At 37.4% G+C, this 19,459-nt stretch overlaps 1 protein-coding gene across 1 annotated transcript in view; it reads left to right on the top strand.

Moving 5' to 3' along the window:
• The window catches only part of LOC127849053 (thrombospondin-type laminin G domain and EAR repeat-containing protein-like), a 40,750-nt gene extending 23,559 nt beyond the window's left edge, over window positions 1-17,191 (top strand). The window contains exons 4-11 of the mRNA XM_052381776.1: window positions 2,375-2,486; window positions 4,292-4,441; window positions 5,120-5,382; window positions 5,712-5,898; window positions 7,454-7,683; window positions 9,420-9,607; window positions 11,022-11,133; window positions 15,032-17,191. Of these exons, the coding sequence (XP_052237736.1) occupies window positions 2,375-2,486; window positions 4,292-4,441; window positions 5,120-5,382; window positions 5,712-5,898; window positions 7,454-7,683; window positions 9,420-9,607; window positions 11,022-11,133; window positions 15,032-15,178 (1,389 nt within the window). The 3' untranslated portion in view covers window positions 15,179-17,191. The remainder of the gene's footprint in view (window positions 1-2,374; window positions 2,487-4,291; window positions 4,442-5,119; window positions 5,383-5,711; window positions 5,899-7,453; window positions 7,684-9,419; window positions 9,608-11,021; window positions 11,134-15,031) is intronic.
• The last annotated feature ends 2,268 nt before the right edge of the window (window positions 17,192-19,459 follow it).

The following is a 19,459-nucleotide window of genomic DNA, read 5'->3' as shown; positions in this document are numbered from 1 at the left end:
TTCAACCAGTTTTTGCCTAATTAGTGCCCTTTCTAGATTGTTTATTCACTATGAAAATACAGAGTCCCCAAAAGTTTGTGTACAGAACTCCCTTTTACATTCTTCGTGGATTTCATTCAAACCTTTGTAGCTGAATTGCATTAACCCTTTGCATGCTGGGTAATTTGTCGTCTGCTAAAATGTCGTCTGCTGAATTTATAAAATTAGCATTTTCTTCGAATTTGTTTCAAATAATACTATCAGAATAGCAAACAGTTTGGATCCTGATGAGACGCCGTTTGCAAAGGCCTTCAAAATTCGGTTCCAGCACTGAAAGGGTTAATGTGCAGATGACTGTTAAGAATTTTGGCTGCGAACTACTTTTGGCAGAAATACGGTCCTTTGCGTTTTGTTTACTGTAGAATGTAATTTGATGTGTATGTGCCCAATAATGTGTCGTTGGTAAGAGGTGGGGGTGGGGGGGGGGGGGGGGGGGTCATCAGTGTCTGTGACGCACGTCTAGTTTCTTTTCAAAGAAATCTTGCTTGGTGATATGCGCTTGTTACACGTACATGCATTATCTCATATAATAATCCATGCATTTCATATGATATAGTTTTATGAGCAATTTGCGTATATTTTAAGAACAAAAATATGTTCTGTCATGTTTTATACTCGGCACATTGCCTTTTCAATGTAGTTTCAAAATGCTCTGCATATAATTTATTTTCAAATCTTTGCACTGAAGTTGTAAAACATCCAGCTGTCAAAAATCGACACTAAAACCTAAAATACAAAATGTTGTTGTCAATCATTTTTTCAGTCTTTAAACAAGAATGTTGAAAATTACTACAAGATTATAAAGTGCTGTCAATTTGGGTTCCAGTGCGGTTTCGCAAATAGCCGGTTATTATTGTATTACCGGGCTAAAGTTAATCGAGTGTGCCTAAATGACCGCGCGCTTGATTTATTGCTGCAGAGATGAAACTTAATCGATTGAAAGTACTACTTTCTTTGCCACAGTACTGCTCATTTGAAAATAACTATAAACCTTTGAATTTATGTATTTAATTGATACCTTTGTCACTTGAGCGCTGTTTTTTTGGGGACAAACTGATACATAAGTGTTGTGTACCCGTTTATTAGCGGTCTTCAAAAGTCAATATGGGCGGTCGAATTCTTCGATTTATGTTTGCGTACAACCACAAATTGTAAACGCAGAACGCGGAAACAAGTGTGGATTAATTCAATTACAGTATTATTTTACCTTATGTGTCAGCTCTCTCAAGATGTCTTGAAATAACGTATAGTAAACTGTCTTCGTTTTTCATGTGCTTCGGAAATTGGTCACATGCTCATGTAACTATGTACAAGTATCTGAAATGCGCGCTCTTTTTGACTACTCACATTAAAGGGACCTTTTCACTGATTTTGGCATGTTTTATAGTTTGTCATTAAATGCTTTATATTGATAAATTTAAATATTGGAACTTAAAATGTCCAGTAAAAACAATAATACAATAAAAAAGAAGAAAAAAAGCAACCCTCAACTGGGTTCGAACCACTTACCCCTGGAGTCCTGGATGTAAAAGTCTTCCGCTTAGACCTATCGGCCATCCATGCTCATGCTATCAGCCATGTATTTTTTTACTTTATATAAATAATCCTCGTAGTTTCACAAAATATAACGACAACAACAGAACTTTCCAAATTATTCAATCGTTTCGCGTTGCAACGCCTTATAATTTTCAGGTTTTCAAATCATCAAAAGATGCATATAATGGATATTTTACAGCGTGGTAAATGTTCATTAATACTGTTTCCTCACAAAAATCAGAACTAAAACGAAAATTTGCGAATCTGAAACAAATTTTTTAAATATTTTTGTCAATTTACCAAAACGTGAAAAGGCCCCTTTAAAACTAAAAATTGCGGTCTTCTCGCGGACTTGTCGTAGACACCAGTGCACATTAAGGTCGCATTGGCCATCGTCGTTGGTCTATTTGGATCAAAAATATATCTTTGAAGACAGCCAACGCAGCCGGGGTATCTTTGACCTACTTTGGTTTAAAATTAAAAACTTTCGCCTGAAAGGTCACATCGGCTGGTCCACACTTAAAATTAAAAAAAAAGTCGTCTGACAGGTCACAGGGGCAGGTCCGCACATAAGAGCACTCTATGAAGAGTTTTATGGACCTGTAAATACACACAACCATCCCGTTGCAGCTCAACACTTGGTACGAAAACGCTCATGTCCGAAAATAAAGAGTCACGAACAAATAATTATTTTGGCCAAAAGGGGGTGTCCGAAAACTTAGAGTATCCGAAAATTTAGAGTAATTACGGTATTTACTGTGTCCGCCGATATAACTTGATGTTCATTCTGTGTGCATAGGGTCTCCTGAAGGATATTGTCCTGGTTCCCGGTGCCGACGTGGTCCGTCGGACATGCCCGCCGCGCACGCCTCGCAGCGCCTTCCTCGACAACCACATCCCGACGGAGCCGGGTAAGTACCGGAAATACGTCACTGCGACATCACCGGAAATTTACTTGTAGTTATTGTCTTAGTGCGCATCATCAAAGTAATATGTTATGATAACCCGCTGTACGAAGACGTTTGCAATAAATAAATAGCATCATGTGTTTTTGCTGTGCCGTCGAGTTTTCACTATCATAATTTATCCTTTCTTTGTGGAGGCCGTTGGTTAAAATAAAAACATAACATGATAAAATAAGAAACAGTTCTATGCGCATCTATCGGAAGGCGAACGTACGATAATGATAACGATAACGCAACAGTACGATAATGATAACGATAACGCGACCGTAAAATTATGCGAACGATAAGGCAACAGTGAGATTATGATCACGCGACAGTGCGATTATCATAACGATAACGCGACAGTACGATAATTTTAACGCTAACGCGACAGTGCAAGTATGCGAACGATAACGCGACAGTGAGATTATGATCACGCGACAGTACGTTAATGATAACGATAACGCGACAACACGATAATGATAACGATAATGCGACAGTACAATGATGCGAACGATAACGCGACAGAACGAGATGATAGCACGATGGTTAGACAATAAAAACGAGATTTAAACGACACAAGAATATCGAGATGGTAAAAATGCTACAGTACGATAGGGAAAGCACGAACGTTAATCGCATTATCATAATAATACGTTTCGTTATTGTTATATCGTGATTTTTCGTTATCATCATCGTACAGTCAAGTATCACGGCCACAGGCCTTGTCGTATTCTTCTTTATATCGGGTTTTTCTAATCACTCGTAAAAAAAATATTTTTCTTCGACAAGCCGTTAATTAAAATCGAGTATCGACCAACACAAAAAAACGAGTACTGTACATTCCATTATATTCGTCGGCGGAAAATGTAGTTTTTCTGATTTTGTTAAAAAAAAAGATGATTTTGCGTCGGTCATTTTCCGATGAGTTTGTGTTAAATATGTTGATCCGTCAAAACACGAAATCAACGAAAGTTGATGGCCCACGAATAATAAGGAATTAAAACGTTTTTAACCTTAAGGATGCATTCATGGTTAACAAACAGTTAATTTTGATATAGCTTGTTTTATTTTTACTTCTTCTCCTGTGTAAAATAGGTTGACCGTCACCCACATACTCAGCATATCCATATTGGCTTTGTTATTCTTTTGTAGAAATCGTATCTAATCTTGTAATACATTTATCATCTGGTAAGAGTTGCTATATAATAAATATTATTTTAGATTTTATGTAGTTGTTAAAATAACGCGATTCAGCCAAAGATGCGTTGTTCATGAAAACAGTCCAATATGTTATCTCAGACATTTCGAACGAAAACGACATTCGATGTGAAAATAACCAAATTCGCAATAACTGTATTGCTCGGAAATGTGCTGCATCACTTGATAAAACCTGCAATAAACTTATATACACGCACCTCGTTCTGTGACAGGGTGGTTTAATGCATGTGCGCCTCAGATTAGTCTGTGCAGTCCGCACAGGCTAATCAGCGAGGACACTTTCCGCCTAAACTGGATATTTGATAAGAAGAGACTTACGTTAAACAAAAAGTATAACTAGAGCGGAAAGTGTTGTCCCTGATTAGCCTGTGCGAACTTCACAGGCTAATACGTGACGACACTTTACGCACAGGCATTAAATCACGTTTACCCAGAAGCTTAGCTCATAGACTCTTGTTCAGTGTTGTGTAAACATTTCGCAATCCAGCAGATTGGGATTTTGTTCTTGACAAAAGTACGTTATATTAAGTTTTTCTCTCTCTATTTTTTAGAGAAGGAGATTGCGAGCTACTCGTCGGTCGGTCCCGACTGGGCGGGATGTCGGTGGATGGATGTCGGTAATCTGGCGTTCGACGTCTACTCTCGCACCATCAAGGTCTGCGTTAACGGCATCTGGCAGCACGTCGCAACGCACTTCCAAGGTATGCCACACAATTCTAGCCTCGCTCTGGATGTGCGTTAATTGTCGTCACAGGTTTGCTTAAGGCTAATAAGGGACGATATTTTGCGTTATTAACCCTTTGCATGCTGGGAAATTTATCGTCTGCTAAAATGTCGTCTGCTGAATTTCTTAAATTAGCATTTTCTTCGATTGTTTTCAAAGAATACTATCAGAATAGCAAACAGTTTGGATCCTGATGAGACGCCACGTTCTGTGGCGTCTCATCTGGATCCAAACTGTTTGCAAAGGCCTTCAAAATTCGGTATCAGCACTGACAGAGTTAAGGTATATTTCGTTTAAATTAAGGCCCGTGTAAGCGAAACTCCACTTAAGGCGGAAAGTGTCTTTCCCTGATTAGACAGTGCGAACAACACAGGCTAATCTGTGACGACACTTTACGCACAAGCATTAAACTCCGTCTTCTCAGAGCGATGCTAATACATACATAAAAGCGCGTAGCTCCAAAACGACACCAAGCCAACGCGAAAGAAAGACACATGTCACAGTGTTAGTATAGGAGCGTACCCCATACTTTAAAATCAGTATTATTCTTGGGACATTAATTGTTTTATTTCGTGGGTTAACCGAACCCTTAATTTAACACAAACACACCAGAAAATGATTGACGCAATTTTTTATAAATACATTATTTTAACAGAACCGCCCAAAAGTCGCGAGCTAGACTACCTCGAGGTCTATCAAGACGTCATCACGCCGTCTGCTTCCATAGATGTCGAGCTATTTCATCTGCCGGGGGAGGGACTCTTCGCCGTGTTTGCGAATTCCGACACCTCAACCGGAAGCGGGAAATCGGGCGGTGTTTCCGGTCTATACAAATGGACGGAAAAGCAGTTTCTACTGTACCAGAGGCTTCCGTCGGTGTCGGCACAGAGCTGGTGTCACTTCTTCATCGAATCAAATGTAAGTTTTGTTAGTGTTTAAAAGTGTTACACACGTGAATACAAAGTCCATTAATGTAAGCTTTTGTGGTAAGTCGCCACCTGGCGTTTGTCGTGCGTCGTCTGCAAATGTCTCAAATAATTTTTTGATGACAAACGTGTAGTGCCGAAGCCAAAACAAGACATCAACACAAACTAGCATGCTGAACGTCGGCATTGCTATAAATATGCCCCATTTTTGCAGTATATATTATATTAATATAATTATTCTCATAAACCCCAATTATATTTCCATTCTGTAAATCCATTTTCCATGAGTTTGCTCAAATCACATTTGCCCGATGTTCACAGTTTTACCTCGCCGTCGCAAACTACGGAAACGATTCAAGCAAAGGGACCAATTCGACGATCTACAAATGGCATCGACACCGCAAGAAGTTCCGGGAGTACCAGTCGATTCTGACGTACACGGCGCGTGACATGGAGTTCTTTGTGATCAACGATGATAAATTTCTCGCAATAGCCAATCACGCAATTGGTGAGGATACCATGACGCTGAATAAGACATTTTATTTCGAGAAATATAATATTATTTTAAATCCCATTTTCGCACGTGTGAAGAATATCATTACAAATGTTGAATTTAAAAAAGGCAATTCGCGAGAATCCCAAAATCATATAATATTATCATGCAAATTATGCATATACTGACCAAAAGAGATGAAAAATTTGACATTGATTTGTGACGAATAAATTAAGGAAGCGCTCTGGGAAAACGGGGCTTAATGCGTGTGCGAAAAGCGTCCTCTCAGATTGGCCTGTGCAGTCCGCACAGTCTAATCAGGGATGAGACTTTCCACCTACACTTGATTTTCGTTTAGAACATACTTCCTTTAAACGAAACATTTTATAAAGCTTAAAGTGTCGTCCCTGATTAGCCTATGCTGACTACACAGGCTAATAGGGGACGACGCACTTGCATTAATCCTCGTTTTTCGAAAGCGAGGCTTATATTCAACGTGGCTAACTTAAGCACAGTGGTATCAGTCGCTGACTTTTGTTTTAACTATAACCAAACAAAAAATAAACTTTCGTTCAAATTGTCATGGTAAAGTAAGAGTTAAGTTAACAATCGATGTATTATCTATTATAAGTTTCTGCGAATATGAACCAAGAGGTCTGACACTGTGGCCGACTTGTTCTAGAAGATGTCACCAGATCAAAATGTTAATTACGTGCACTGGTGCAATCAAGCAAGGGAGGAAACTGCCGAAAGCATGTCATCGAATCTTTACAGCGGTTACTTCCTCTCTCCGTTTAACGTGTTGGTTGATGTAAAAAAAAATCGTTGCGCATAAAAATGATAATAAAACATCTTAATCGTTTAACATTTCATAATGCGCAGAAAATTATTAGGTGTCTATCTACATGACTACAGATGAAGTGTAAGTTTCGTTCCGGTCCATTGCTTTTTACGGACTTACGAGCATTTTACGTATGCATTTTCTCTAAAATAACACGTTTTCGGATAATTTTTCCGAAACGCTTTCATAAATTGACCTTATTGTATGATGCGTGAGTCTCCCTACATGACTGACAAATCAAGTTTTATTCCAATCCATCGATTTTTGACGAAGTGACGGGCCTTAGACTAAATAATTTTCTCTAAAATAGCCGCTGTGCGGCTTCAAAGCGCAGTACGGGCATTGTGTTTCACAAACACAGCTCTCATAAACGTAATTTTGCGAAAAGTAAATATTGTGAAATAATACAAACTCATCTTTTGTCGTAAAAGCATAAGCTAAGAGTAGTACATAATTATTTCCATTTTCAAGTGTTTTAGCGGCACGTCGTTTCTACATGATTTGTATTTTTAGTTATCATTTAATTGAAATGTATTTAACAGATCGTGCTAGAATCGCAGTATTGTTCGCATAATATGTGTTTTTGGACCAATACACAATGATATGGAGTTCTGATGCGTGGCTTATACACCACGACGGCTGATTTAATAAATTCATTCGCATTAAAAATAAGAGGATTTATAAAATGTTAAATAATATGATCTTGAATTGTTATCGTTTTGTGTTCAGGCGCTAACCAAGAAATCGATTCGATCATTTACAAATGGGACGCGAAAGAGCGCAAGTTTGCGCCGTTCCAGACGATAGCGACGGTGGGCGCGTATGACTGGACGTACTTCCGGGTGCAAGAGTACCACTTCCTGGCGATTGCTCAGGCGTTCAATGGAAAGACAACCTTGATGGACTCCGTCATCTTTGTTTTCCAGAAGGACAAGTTCCTTCCCTTTCAGACAATTGAGGTATGCGTTGTATTTTGAAAGTGGCATTTTCACGTTTTGGCAAATTGATAAATTAAAAAAATTTGTTTCAGATTCGCAAATTGTCGTTGTAGTTATGATATTGGTGAGGAAACAGTAATACTGAACATTTACCATGCTCTAAAATATCAATTATATGCATCTTTTGACGATATAAAAATCTGCAAAATTATTAATCGTTGCAACGTAAAACGATTGTGTAATTTGGAGAATTCTGTTGTTGTCGTTATATTTCGGGATACTACGAGGATTGCTTATATAAAGTATTAAATACATCGCTCATTGTATGAGCACGGATGGTCGAGTAGTCTTAGCAATATACTTTTACTCCAGGGGTCAGTGGTTCGAGGCCATTTGAGGGTTACTTTTTTCTTTCTTTAATTTTATTCTTGATTTCTTACTGGGGCTTTTAAGATCCAATATTTGCATATATCAATATAAAGCATTTAATGACAAACTTAGGTACATGCCACAATCTGTGCAAATGCCCCTTTAGTGCATTATTATTAAAAGCACATACACACTCAAAACCAACGAATATTTCGTACAATATTTGCAAAAATAAAGTTAACACATGAACATGCAATGTTCCTTACATTAATAGACAGCATTTAAACGCTAGATATGGTCTAAAGACAAAGATTTAACAAGATACAAAATGCTCTTGCTTCTTTTTTGTGGGACAATATATTTAACAAATGAATATGTACCATGTAAGTTTTCGTGTGTCAGGATTAGAATGGAATATATGGTGTCACAAAAATGAAACCGAACATTTTGTATCTCGTATCTCGTTACCATACAACATCTAGCGTTGACACTTTTGCTATTTCTATAAGGAATATTGATTTCTTATGGGTTAACTTTATTTGCAAAATATTCGTTGATTTTGAGTAGTTATGTGACTTTAATGGAGTTGCAAGTACTAGTAGTTTGCTGGTAGTATCATGTAAACTTTTGAGATAAATGAGAAAATGAACCATTTTTAAATTGCAAATATATTGTAGTGGAAAATTAGAAACGAAATAATAATGGTAACGGCATTAAACGGTGGCACGGGGGCGTTTTACCGTTAATATGTATTCACATGTAATAAATATTTTTATCATCCGTTTACCTGTATGCGCATCATGAATAAGTCTAGCGACAAAAGTCGAAATAATGCACTTTACAGTCCTTTCAAAATCTCACCATGCATTGAAGGATTTTAAATTACAAATGTTAATATGTATACGTCGAATTGTCATGTGAATTATTCAGCATCACTACCATCAAGATCAAGGTCATGCTTTGAAGCCTAAGTCGACGCGAAGCGCTTTCTGGTCCAAATGCTTACCCGAGCTCAAGTTTGACCTTGCATTGTGTGTTATTGAAATGAATAAATATGCACACGATTTAACACAATGTTTGTTGTACGGCTTTGTTGACGATTTTTCCATACGAATGTAAGTACAAATTAGCTTTGTTCAATGGAAAAATGGGCTCAATGGATGTGCCGAAAGTGACCCATACAACCCTGTGCTGTCAGCACATGCTAATCCGGGACGACACTTTTCTGTTTATTGTTTCTACAAGAAAATCCAGTTAAGCGGAAGTTGTCGTCCCAGAGAAGCCTGTTCGGACTGCACAGGCTTATCGGTGAGATACTTTGCGCAGATGCATAAATCCTAGATTTCACAGAACGTGGTTCAGTTAATGTTTTGAACTACGGTTTGCAGACGAATGGTGCTACGGACTGGGAGTTCTTCATGATAGACAAGGAGGCCTACCTGATCGTCGCTAACGCCTACAACTACGGACCACAGAACTTCCAGAACTTCAACACGTTTAAGACCAACTCCTCTCTATTCCGACTGAACATCGCAAAACGGGCATTCATCAAGTACCAGACGTTCGAAACCAACAGGTGAGTGAAGTCCGTTTTGATTTGCCACCGTGTTTCTTACTAGGCTCTCCTACGAGGTAATGTTAACCGTTTTGATTTGCCACTGTATGTATTTGTCAGATTTTGTTGACTAGGGTTTGACAGAAAGGGCTTTATTTACCCACTGGCTTCTGTTGTCAATTGTTTTGTATTCCCTGGTTATCAGCTTTGAAGCATGTTGGAGAATCGGAAAAAAATTTTCACATGGTGTTGTGGTCTGTCGACGGGCACGTCCGGACCTAAAACGTTAATGTTCGAGTAGAAAATATTGCCTTTTCATTCAAATCTCCGAAAGTCGGGTTTGGACACTCGATTTGCATTTAAATTTACTACTATTCAAAGTAATTCGAATGGATACAATTCACAATATATGTAAATGATTAAATCACGTACTATAAATGGGGCCGTGTTTTGGGTAAAATTAGGCCTAATTCATGTGCGTAAAGTGTCGTCACAGATTAACCCGGGCAATCCTCATAAGCTAATCAGGGACTACACTTTTCGACAAGACTGGATTTTCTTTTAGAAAAGAATGTATTTAAACGAAAAAATCAATTAAAGCGGAAAGTGTTGTCCCTGATTAGGCTGTGCGGACTGCTCAGGTAAATCAGGGATGACATTTTACGAAAATGCATTCTGCCCGGTTTTCCCAGAACGAGGCTCAATAAATAACACAACAAAAATAGACTGTGTTATGTACTATTATTTCAGTGCTTTCGACTAGAAACATTTCGTGATCGACACATTAGACTGTGTTATGTACTATTATTTCAGTGCTTTCGACTATGAACATTTCGTGATCGACACACTAGACTGTGTTTATGTACTATTATTTTAGTGCTTTAGACTGGGAACATTTCACCTATTATTCCAGTGGTATATATAGGGAACGTTTATCGATCGACACAATAGACTATGTTATATACTATTATTTCAGTTCTTTAGACTGGGAACATTTCGACTATTATTCCTGTGGTATATATTGGGAACATTTCGCGATCGGCACAATAGACTGTGTTATATACTATTATTTCAGTGCTTTAGACCGGGGACATTTCACGATCGACACAATAGACTGTGTTATGTACTATTATTTCAGTTCTTTAGACTGGGAACATTTCGACTATTATTCCTGTGGTATATATTGGGAACATTTCGCGACCGGCACAATAGACTGTGTTATATACTATTATTTCAGTGCTTTAGACCGGGGACATTTCACGATCGACACAATAGACTGTGTTATGTACTATTATTTCAGTGCTTTTGACTGGGCTCATTTCACCTATTATTTCAGTGATATAGGTTTGGAGCATTTCGCGATCGGCACAATAGTCTGTGTGATGGATTATTGTTTGAGTGCTTAAGACTGGAAACATTTCACCTATCATTTCAGTGCTATAGACTGGGAACATTTCACCATCGGCACCGACCACTACCTGATCGTCTCCAACGCTCAAAATGGCGGCTCGGAGGAAGACCGTCTGACGTCTCTGTACAGACTACAGGTGATCAACTCTTTGAGCCTCGTTGAGTGAAAACCGGGCTTAATGCATTTTCGTAAATTGGCCATCCCAGATTTTCCTGTGCAGTCCGCACAGGTTAACATAGACGACACTTTCCACCTAAACTGGTTTTCGCTAAAAAATAGACTTACTTTGAATGTACTTTAACGGCGGAAAGTGTCGTCCGTGATTAGCTAGTGCGTATTGCACAGTCTAATCTGGGACCACCCTTTACACATGCATTAAACCATGTTTTCACAGAGCGTGGCTCAAGTACAGCTATGGTATTATTTCCTTTATGCAGGCATGAGGATGATATAACCGAAAGAACGCGGCACATACAAACGTTGTTTACTGTTTTATCGACACCCTTGTCACATGGGGTAATCACGTGATAGTCAATATGGCGACGTCCATGCCGAGACAGGTATTTTTTCGCCGTTTTATACGCTTTATTACTTATATATATTTTTTAAATTCCAGCCATATCGGGAAGAAAGGTAATACGCGTTTATTTCCTATTAATGCTCGCGCTATGTCACGACTTAACTCGCTACGAAAATGTCTTAGCGAGATCACAAAATTACAGCTCCCGCTAATAAAAGTCGTAGCGAGTAAAGTTCAACTATAAAGCGAATACGAATACGATATGAACGCTTATCACTTTCTTACTGATATGGCTGGAAAGTGAGCGGCATTTATTAAATTAAACAAAAGTATTTAAGGGCATAAAACGGCGAAAAATACCTGTCTCGGCATGGACGTCGCCATCTTGACTATCACATGATTATAGGCCATGTCCTAATAGGGGTCTCCATGCACCCCGCTGTGATCAATTTTCACCTATACCAAGTTGTTCAGTAACTCAAGTAAGTAAAAAAAATCACTTGTCCTCAAAGATAAACTCAATTGAAAGTGTTCATATCAACCAGTTTCCATGGCAACTGTAACTCAAAATTGGAAAACGGACAAGGGCGACTAAATCGAGTAAATTACTATATTATATATTATCGTAATACAAACAAAAGAGTGTTAAAACAAAGGCTACACATTATGCTTCATTTTAAAGACCAAATTATATATTTATCTCATTTGCATATTCATAAATATTATGAGGAACTAACAAAATCGGGAAACAATAGACAAAAATCACTATATAGACTGAAATATTATTAGTACTGATTGTTTTCAGCAAATATTTGAATGTCAGCATAAGTCACTACATGCAGACTCTGTAAAAGAGCGATATAAAAGACACTTTTTTGAAGCTAAATAGATTTATTACGCCCCGAAAAGTGGGTGGGGTAAACAAAAAACAAGGAAAATAACAAAATATCTTCCTAATAGTTATTAAGTTGCTCATTGTTGCTTTTACTTGTTCTTTTTAATTTAAATATACTGTTTAACTGTCTTTGTCGCCAACTCTGTCCGTTTCAGTATCACTTTCATCAGTGTTATTATCTTCTATAAATTTATTTGCCATGTCCTCCAATACATCAATAATTTGAGGCGGGAGTATGTCTCCATCAATCCAAAACGGTTCAATCAGGCCTGTATCAGTGTTTTTGGGCCATCCATGTCCTTTTGTTGCAAGTGGTATATCTAAATCGGGCATGTGTGACCTTTTCCATGTGCCTACTTGATAATTCACTCTACGGATGTGTTGTAGGAGACATTGCTTACAGGGAGGCAACACTGACAAGTCTACATTCTTTGACGCATTTGGGCTATCATCACAGACCTCCTTTGTTTTAAGAAAACGAAATTTATCTACCGAGTCGGTTCTAGCATTTCCATACATGGCACACGTAAATATATCCAATTATCCCACTACTTCGTCTGCAACTGACATATTTAGTACAGAGCAAGGGTCTGTCAAAGGAATGGTAAGGAAACGCCGCGGGTGTGGAGAAAAACTTCTGGCGAAAGGCGAAAACACACAAAGAACGGAAGACTGGAAAATTTCCTCACTAATGACGAGAAAAAGCAACAACTTGTGAAGATCATGAGCAAGTCATAGGGGAGCGATGAATATGCACATAAACATGAGGGTAGGAAAGTGATTCTGGTTTGTGAAGGAGAAGCCTTTCAGTTCACAACAAGAGATGTATAATCCACACAAAAGACCATTATTGAAGACCTGAAATCGACACCAGAGGAAACCGACACTAGAGTAATTATGTATGCCCTGTTTGGGAAAGAAAGTGTTACAACACTATTCAAATTCGAACCCCTGACAGTGACATATTCTTCATTATTTTGTACTACATTCAATTATTTGATGGTTGCAAGATACCTTTTGACACTGGTGCTGGCAATCATATAAAACTATATGACTTGAATGAAGTAGCTACGGGATTAGGTGAAGAGTTCAAATCAGCACCTTTAGGTATACATGCATACTGTGGTTGTAGCACAACAAGCGCTTTCAAAGAAAAGGGGCAGATCAATGCTATAAAGCTGATGGAAAAAGGCCACGAACCGTTGCCCCAATGGCTGCTATAGGAAATACCTGGACAGTAGCAGACGAAGTAGTGGGTGAATTGGATATATTTACGTGTGTCATGTATTGAAATGCTAGAACCGACTCAGTAGATAAATTGCATTTTCTTAACATAAAGGAGGTCTGTGATGATAGCCCTAATGCGTCAAAGAATGAGAATGTAGACTTGTCAGTGTTGCCTCACTGTAAAAAATGTCACCTGCAACATATCCGTAGAGTAAACTATTAAGTTGGCATATGGAAAAGGTCACATCTACCCGATCCAGATGTACCAATTGCAACGGAAGGACATAGATGGACCTAAAACACTGATACAGGCCTGATTGAACCGATTTGGATTGATAGAGATATACTCCTGCCTCACATGCTGATGTATTAGAGGACATGGCAAATGAACTTGAAAAAGATAATGACACTGATGAAAGTGATACTGAAACGGAAAGAGTTGGCGATGAAGACAGTTTAACAGTATATCTAAATTAAAAGAGCAAGTAAAAGCAACAACGAGCAACTGAATAACTAATAGGAAGAGATTATGTAATATTCCTTGTTTTTTATGTTTACCCCACCCACTTTTCGGGGCGTGTTAAATCTATTTAGCTTCAAGAAATGTCCTTTTTATCAGTCTTTTTGAATGTCTGCAAGTAGTGGCTAATGCTGACATTCACATATTTTCTGAAAACAATCAGTACTTTAAATATTTCAGTGTATATAGTGTTTATTTTTCCTTTTTTCCCGATTTTTTTTAGTTTCTCATTAATATTCATGAATATGCAAATATATTATTAATTATTATTATAAATATATAATTTGGTCTTTAAAATAAAGCACAACGTGTAGCCTTTGTTTAAACACTATTTTGTTTGTATTACGATAAGATATAATATAACAATGATGTGATATTATCGCCCTGGTCCGTTTTCAAATATTGAGTTATGGTTGCCATAGAAACTGGTTGATTTGAACACTTTCAATTGAGTTTATCTTTGAGGACTTGTGAATTTACCTACTTGAGTAACTTAACAACCTGGTATAGGTGAAAATTAATCCCAGGGGGAGGGTGCATGGAGACCCCTATTAGGACATGGCGTAATACCTCTGTTTGTACTAGCTTCATTTTAGTTAAATGTGACCGCGCCTCTGCGAAAGTTTCATTCAGTAGTCTCCAATCTTAAAACGTAATAGTGATTTAGTGCACACCAATGGCACATTCTGTATTTTTGTTTTCTCGTTATATGTGAATTACTCGAACTCATAATTAAGTTCAAATGTTCTACAAAAAACATTGTTGCAAATTGAATGTGTCCTTCCGGTGAAACTTGTTGAAACTATGATCTGTTTCGGGGCTTTATACCACTTACTACATATCTTATGCAATTAGTATTATGTACTCTACAGGGCGTTGACCGTTTCGTCCCGGTGCACCGGATGTTCCTAGAGCCGTCGGCCGACTGGGAGGTGTTTGAAGACGGCGACGACGTCTACTTCCTGTACACGAACGCCAAGGGTCGCCAGTGCCAAGTTCTACGCGCGCGTTTTAAATAGCGTTACGTAGCGTTAACGCCAACGCATAAGCGTGTCATTGTCCAATTTTACTCTCCCAGGGTCGTCTGTGTTTTTAGGGCTCGATGAAAATAGTTTAACATTATTCTGGATAATGAATCACTGACCATTCATCATCAGCCTAGTTTCCGATTCACTTTTCAAGGAACACGGCTCTTTCTGATTAACGGAACGGAGCGTGAATTGGAATAACCTGAGCGTATATGTGCATATGTGTTATATGTAATTACATGGAGTTAATGGCGTCTTGTACCCAAATAACATTGCATCGGGGTTGCGAATAACTCGTTCTTTTTATTGAGTATGTAAGACATTTTAGCAGGGAATATAGGGTTTATTTTATTTCAACGTCAAAATGAGACGTATGCCAATGGCCCAGTTTGTCTATCGATGTGCTGGCGTTAAATGCATGTGATTGTAGTGAATCATTTAAGTCTCGTCATGGGAAGCTGGGCTTAATGCATCTGGTAGTTTTTAGTTTAAGGGATGTCTCATCTTAACGAAAATCCAGTTAAGGCGGAAAGTCTCGTCCTGATTACGGTAGCGTGTGCGGACTGCACAGGCTTATCTGGGACGCCATGTGCTTGATTTTTGTGTGGTTCTGAACAGTTTATCATTGTGTACGCCATTCCATGGAAACCCAAAGTTGGCAATAAGCCTGCTTTGCAAAACCGCTTATGAACCCTTGTGACTTTCAAGGCGTAAATGTGACGAACAAAATGGCCAGTAATTTCGATAAACGTCATCACACTGTTTATTATCATCGATTCATCAATAAACGATACTACGAACCATATGCGTGTTAACTTTGCTGCCATATTGTGCCTTTTTCGTTGTATCGTAGATTATAAATATTTGTGTCATTCATATAGTTGTAGTAGTCGTTATCATTGTCGTCGTCGCCGTCATCATCATGATCTTCATCAGCATAACGATGAAGATATCATTGCTATCAGCATGATCTTCATCATCATCACCACCACCATCATCAGCATCGTCATTTCGGTCGTGATGAATATGTAATTATTCATAATTTTATTGTATTGTTTTGGAAAATGCCATGTTTATAAGTATGTATTTGATTATTATTAAATCATTTTGATTATTATTATTATTATTATTATTATTGTTATTATTATTATTATTATTATTATTATTATTATTATTATTATTATTATTTATAAATGACATTCCATGCATATACAGTTATTATCCCCCGCCATAGGCGGAGGCATATTGTTTAGGCGTTGTCCGTCCTTCCGTCTTTCCTTCCTTCTGTCTTTCCGTTCGTCTTTCCGTCCGTCCGGAGCCATATCATCGAAGTGCTTTGTCGGATTTCATTGAAACTTGGTATAAGTATATATATGTATAAGAGGATGATGCACGCCAAATGGCATTGTACACCATCTGTTAATAACGGAGTTACGGCCCTTTGTATCTTGAAAAAATGCTTTTTGAGTGTCAAATATAACACTTTAGGGTCCAGAAGCATATATGCGGGGGATATCAATTCAACGAATTTGCTTGTTATAATTAGAAGCGATGGGCCCTTTCTTTAAAGAGATCTTACGAACATTTTAAGATACGATTTATTGAGATGAGTTGTGGGAAAACGGGCGTTGTGCATATGCGTAAAGTGTCGTCTAAAAATAAACTTTGCAATCCGCCATGCTAATCAGGGACAAAGCTTTTCACTTACACTGGATTTTCGTTAAGATGAGACCTCCTTCAAACGAAAAAAAAATCCACAAAACTGGACATTGTCGTCCCTGATTAGACTGTGGAGACTGCACAGGCTAAACTGGGACGGCACTTTACGCATAAGCATCAAGCCTCGTTTTCCTATATTATGTGTGCTAAAACTCGGTAAACAATTTATAAAGCAAATAATTGCTCGGTCCTATATAGTGAAACTGTTCCTTTTATAAGTTTGAACATGATTTTAACACATGTGCAATAGTCGTGTGTATGATGTTTATTCCAATAAATTGTATATGAAACGTTGTCATTTGTCATGCGTTGGTGTTATGACTTGTTATTTTGTCGTTCGACGATTGGCTAATTCTAATTTAATATACATTAGTTCAATCGTTTGACGTTTCAATGCAGAGTTGTCGTGTCATGCTCTCACATACATTCACTGCCACCACAAGAAATCAAAGTACTGACAGTACTGGTGTGACGATGCTTTTGAAGAAGGTGGATATAAAAACATCAATTTAAGTTTATTAACATCACCACAATTGTGTATGTGGGTACGAAAATGTTGGGTACGAAAAACAGTTGGTACGAACATTTTGGGTACACAAATTATGAAAAAAATGAGTACGAAAAAAAATTGGTTACAAAAAAAAATTTTGGTACGAAAACAAATTGGGTATAAAAAATATTTAGGTACGAAAAAAAAATTGGGTACGAAAAAAATGGGTACGAAAAAAAATGGGAACGAACAATTTTGGGTACGAAAAAAAAAATGAGGGTACGGGAAAGTAGTACCCGTGGGGAACTTTACCCATTCAGCGAAACTGGTAGGCGGGTTACATTCTTGATCAAATATAACAAGAAATATTTTAAAAAGATATTCGACGTGTATTTTCTGTACCACTTATCTTAAAAAAACGTTCGGTTAAAGTAAACGTTTGTGGGTTATAACATTACATTTCAGCATATAAATTCAAAACTTGACAAGCTCTTTATTACACCATGCTCTTTAATTTTACATGTATATCATACAAAACTTTATATTTCTTTGTTTTTTTTCCCTAAGTTAATGAGGCTATTTGTACAGACGTGATTTCACATGCCCATGTGCATGAGCATTTCATTTTTCTCTTTTGATAATTGTTTTTTTCTGTAATTCAATAAGCTTAGGCATGTTTGTTCGTAAGTATGGCAATAATTTCATGATGATTCCCGAAAGTAGGTATGAGCACAAAGTCGTAAGAGCACATGAATACGTGAGTTCGCCCATAAACACATGGTAAGGTTAACCCAGGACTCTTGATGAGACGGATATGAAACGGGACAGTATTGGCAAATAGCTTGTCGATACTTTGTCACGTGACCGGTAGCTATCGATTAGCGTACATCGAAGCGCCGAGGTTATACATTTTGATGTACCCACTCACGACTTTAAAAAAAAATTATACTTTCATTTTTCGGTCGCTTTTGACAAATAATATATCATTAGAAAGCCTACGTTACGTAGTTTTCAGATATATAAATATGCATGTATATGAAGTTTTACTTCTAATTTGGACAGCCCGCAAATTATAACTTTAACTTTTGCAAATATCATACCGTTTTAGAATCTATATTTACGGTAAACATGGTCGTACTTTATACAGATTTGTAGCGTTTATATTTGAAGTTCAGTTTTTAAAACTACATCTTGCTAAGGAGAATAGGTGTAAAACATAAAATGTTTATTTCTCGTGTTTAACTCGCTATAAATCCATTAATAACAACGGAAATATACTAAAAGTTATATTTTTTTTGAAAGAGGAATTAATAAGCAACTAGATAACGTATAAAACAATAAAATTGGATGATTAGTTTTTGCATAAAATTGAATTTACTACAGTAAGGGTCAAATACTCGATTAAACTCCTGTTAATATACGCTCCTTGGGTTGACTTAATCTCCGCGATATGACCTAATATGTGTTTGAAACAGCAAACAATATCCAACAAACGAATGAATCATCAAACATAGTATGTGCACTGATGTTGCTCTGTAATTTCTGTTTAAAAAGTTGATTAAATGATGCAAAATGAGAAAGCACGCATAAGAGCGAGTTTCACAGATGGCATACGGCTATAATGCTGTTTATATACCATAGTCGCTACAACGTTTACAAATGGCAGGTTAGAAATAATTCGTTTTCTTTACACTCATGATCGCGTTAAAAGTTAATTATGCACGTTTTAATTCGCAATTTATTTATTTTATCACGACAAATGTCAAATACAATACAGGAAATGCATAGTTGTTTCATTGATCTATAAACATATAATGGATTGAATATAACTTATTTAAAATTAACGTTTTCAAACTATTATTAAATCTTTTTCCCAGAATATGCTGTCCTATTTATAGCTGAGCTTCCTATATCTTTATCAGTGATAATCAGCGAGGTTTGCCGATTAGAAAAATCAATCTGACTGGCTCGATCTTTTACATAGGTCGCCATTGTGAAGAATGTTTTCATGGTGTGATAACTTTGACGAGCTGCTTCGCAGCATCGTCAAAAACAAGAGCTTT

Source organism: Dreissena polymorpha, chromosome 10, assembly GCF_020536995.1.
Source record: "Dreissena polymorpha isolate Duluth1 chromosome 10, UMN_Dpol_1.0, whole genome shotgun sequence".
In the NCBI taxonomy this organism is placed as follows: Eukaryota; Metazoa; Mollusca; class Bivalvia; order Myida; family Dreissenidae; genus Dreissena; species Dreissena polymorpha.
The sequence above is the reverse complement of the archived record's forward strand: the minus strand, read 5'-3'. Positions and strand labels throughout refer to the sequence as shown.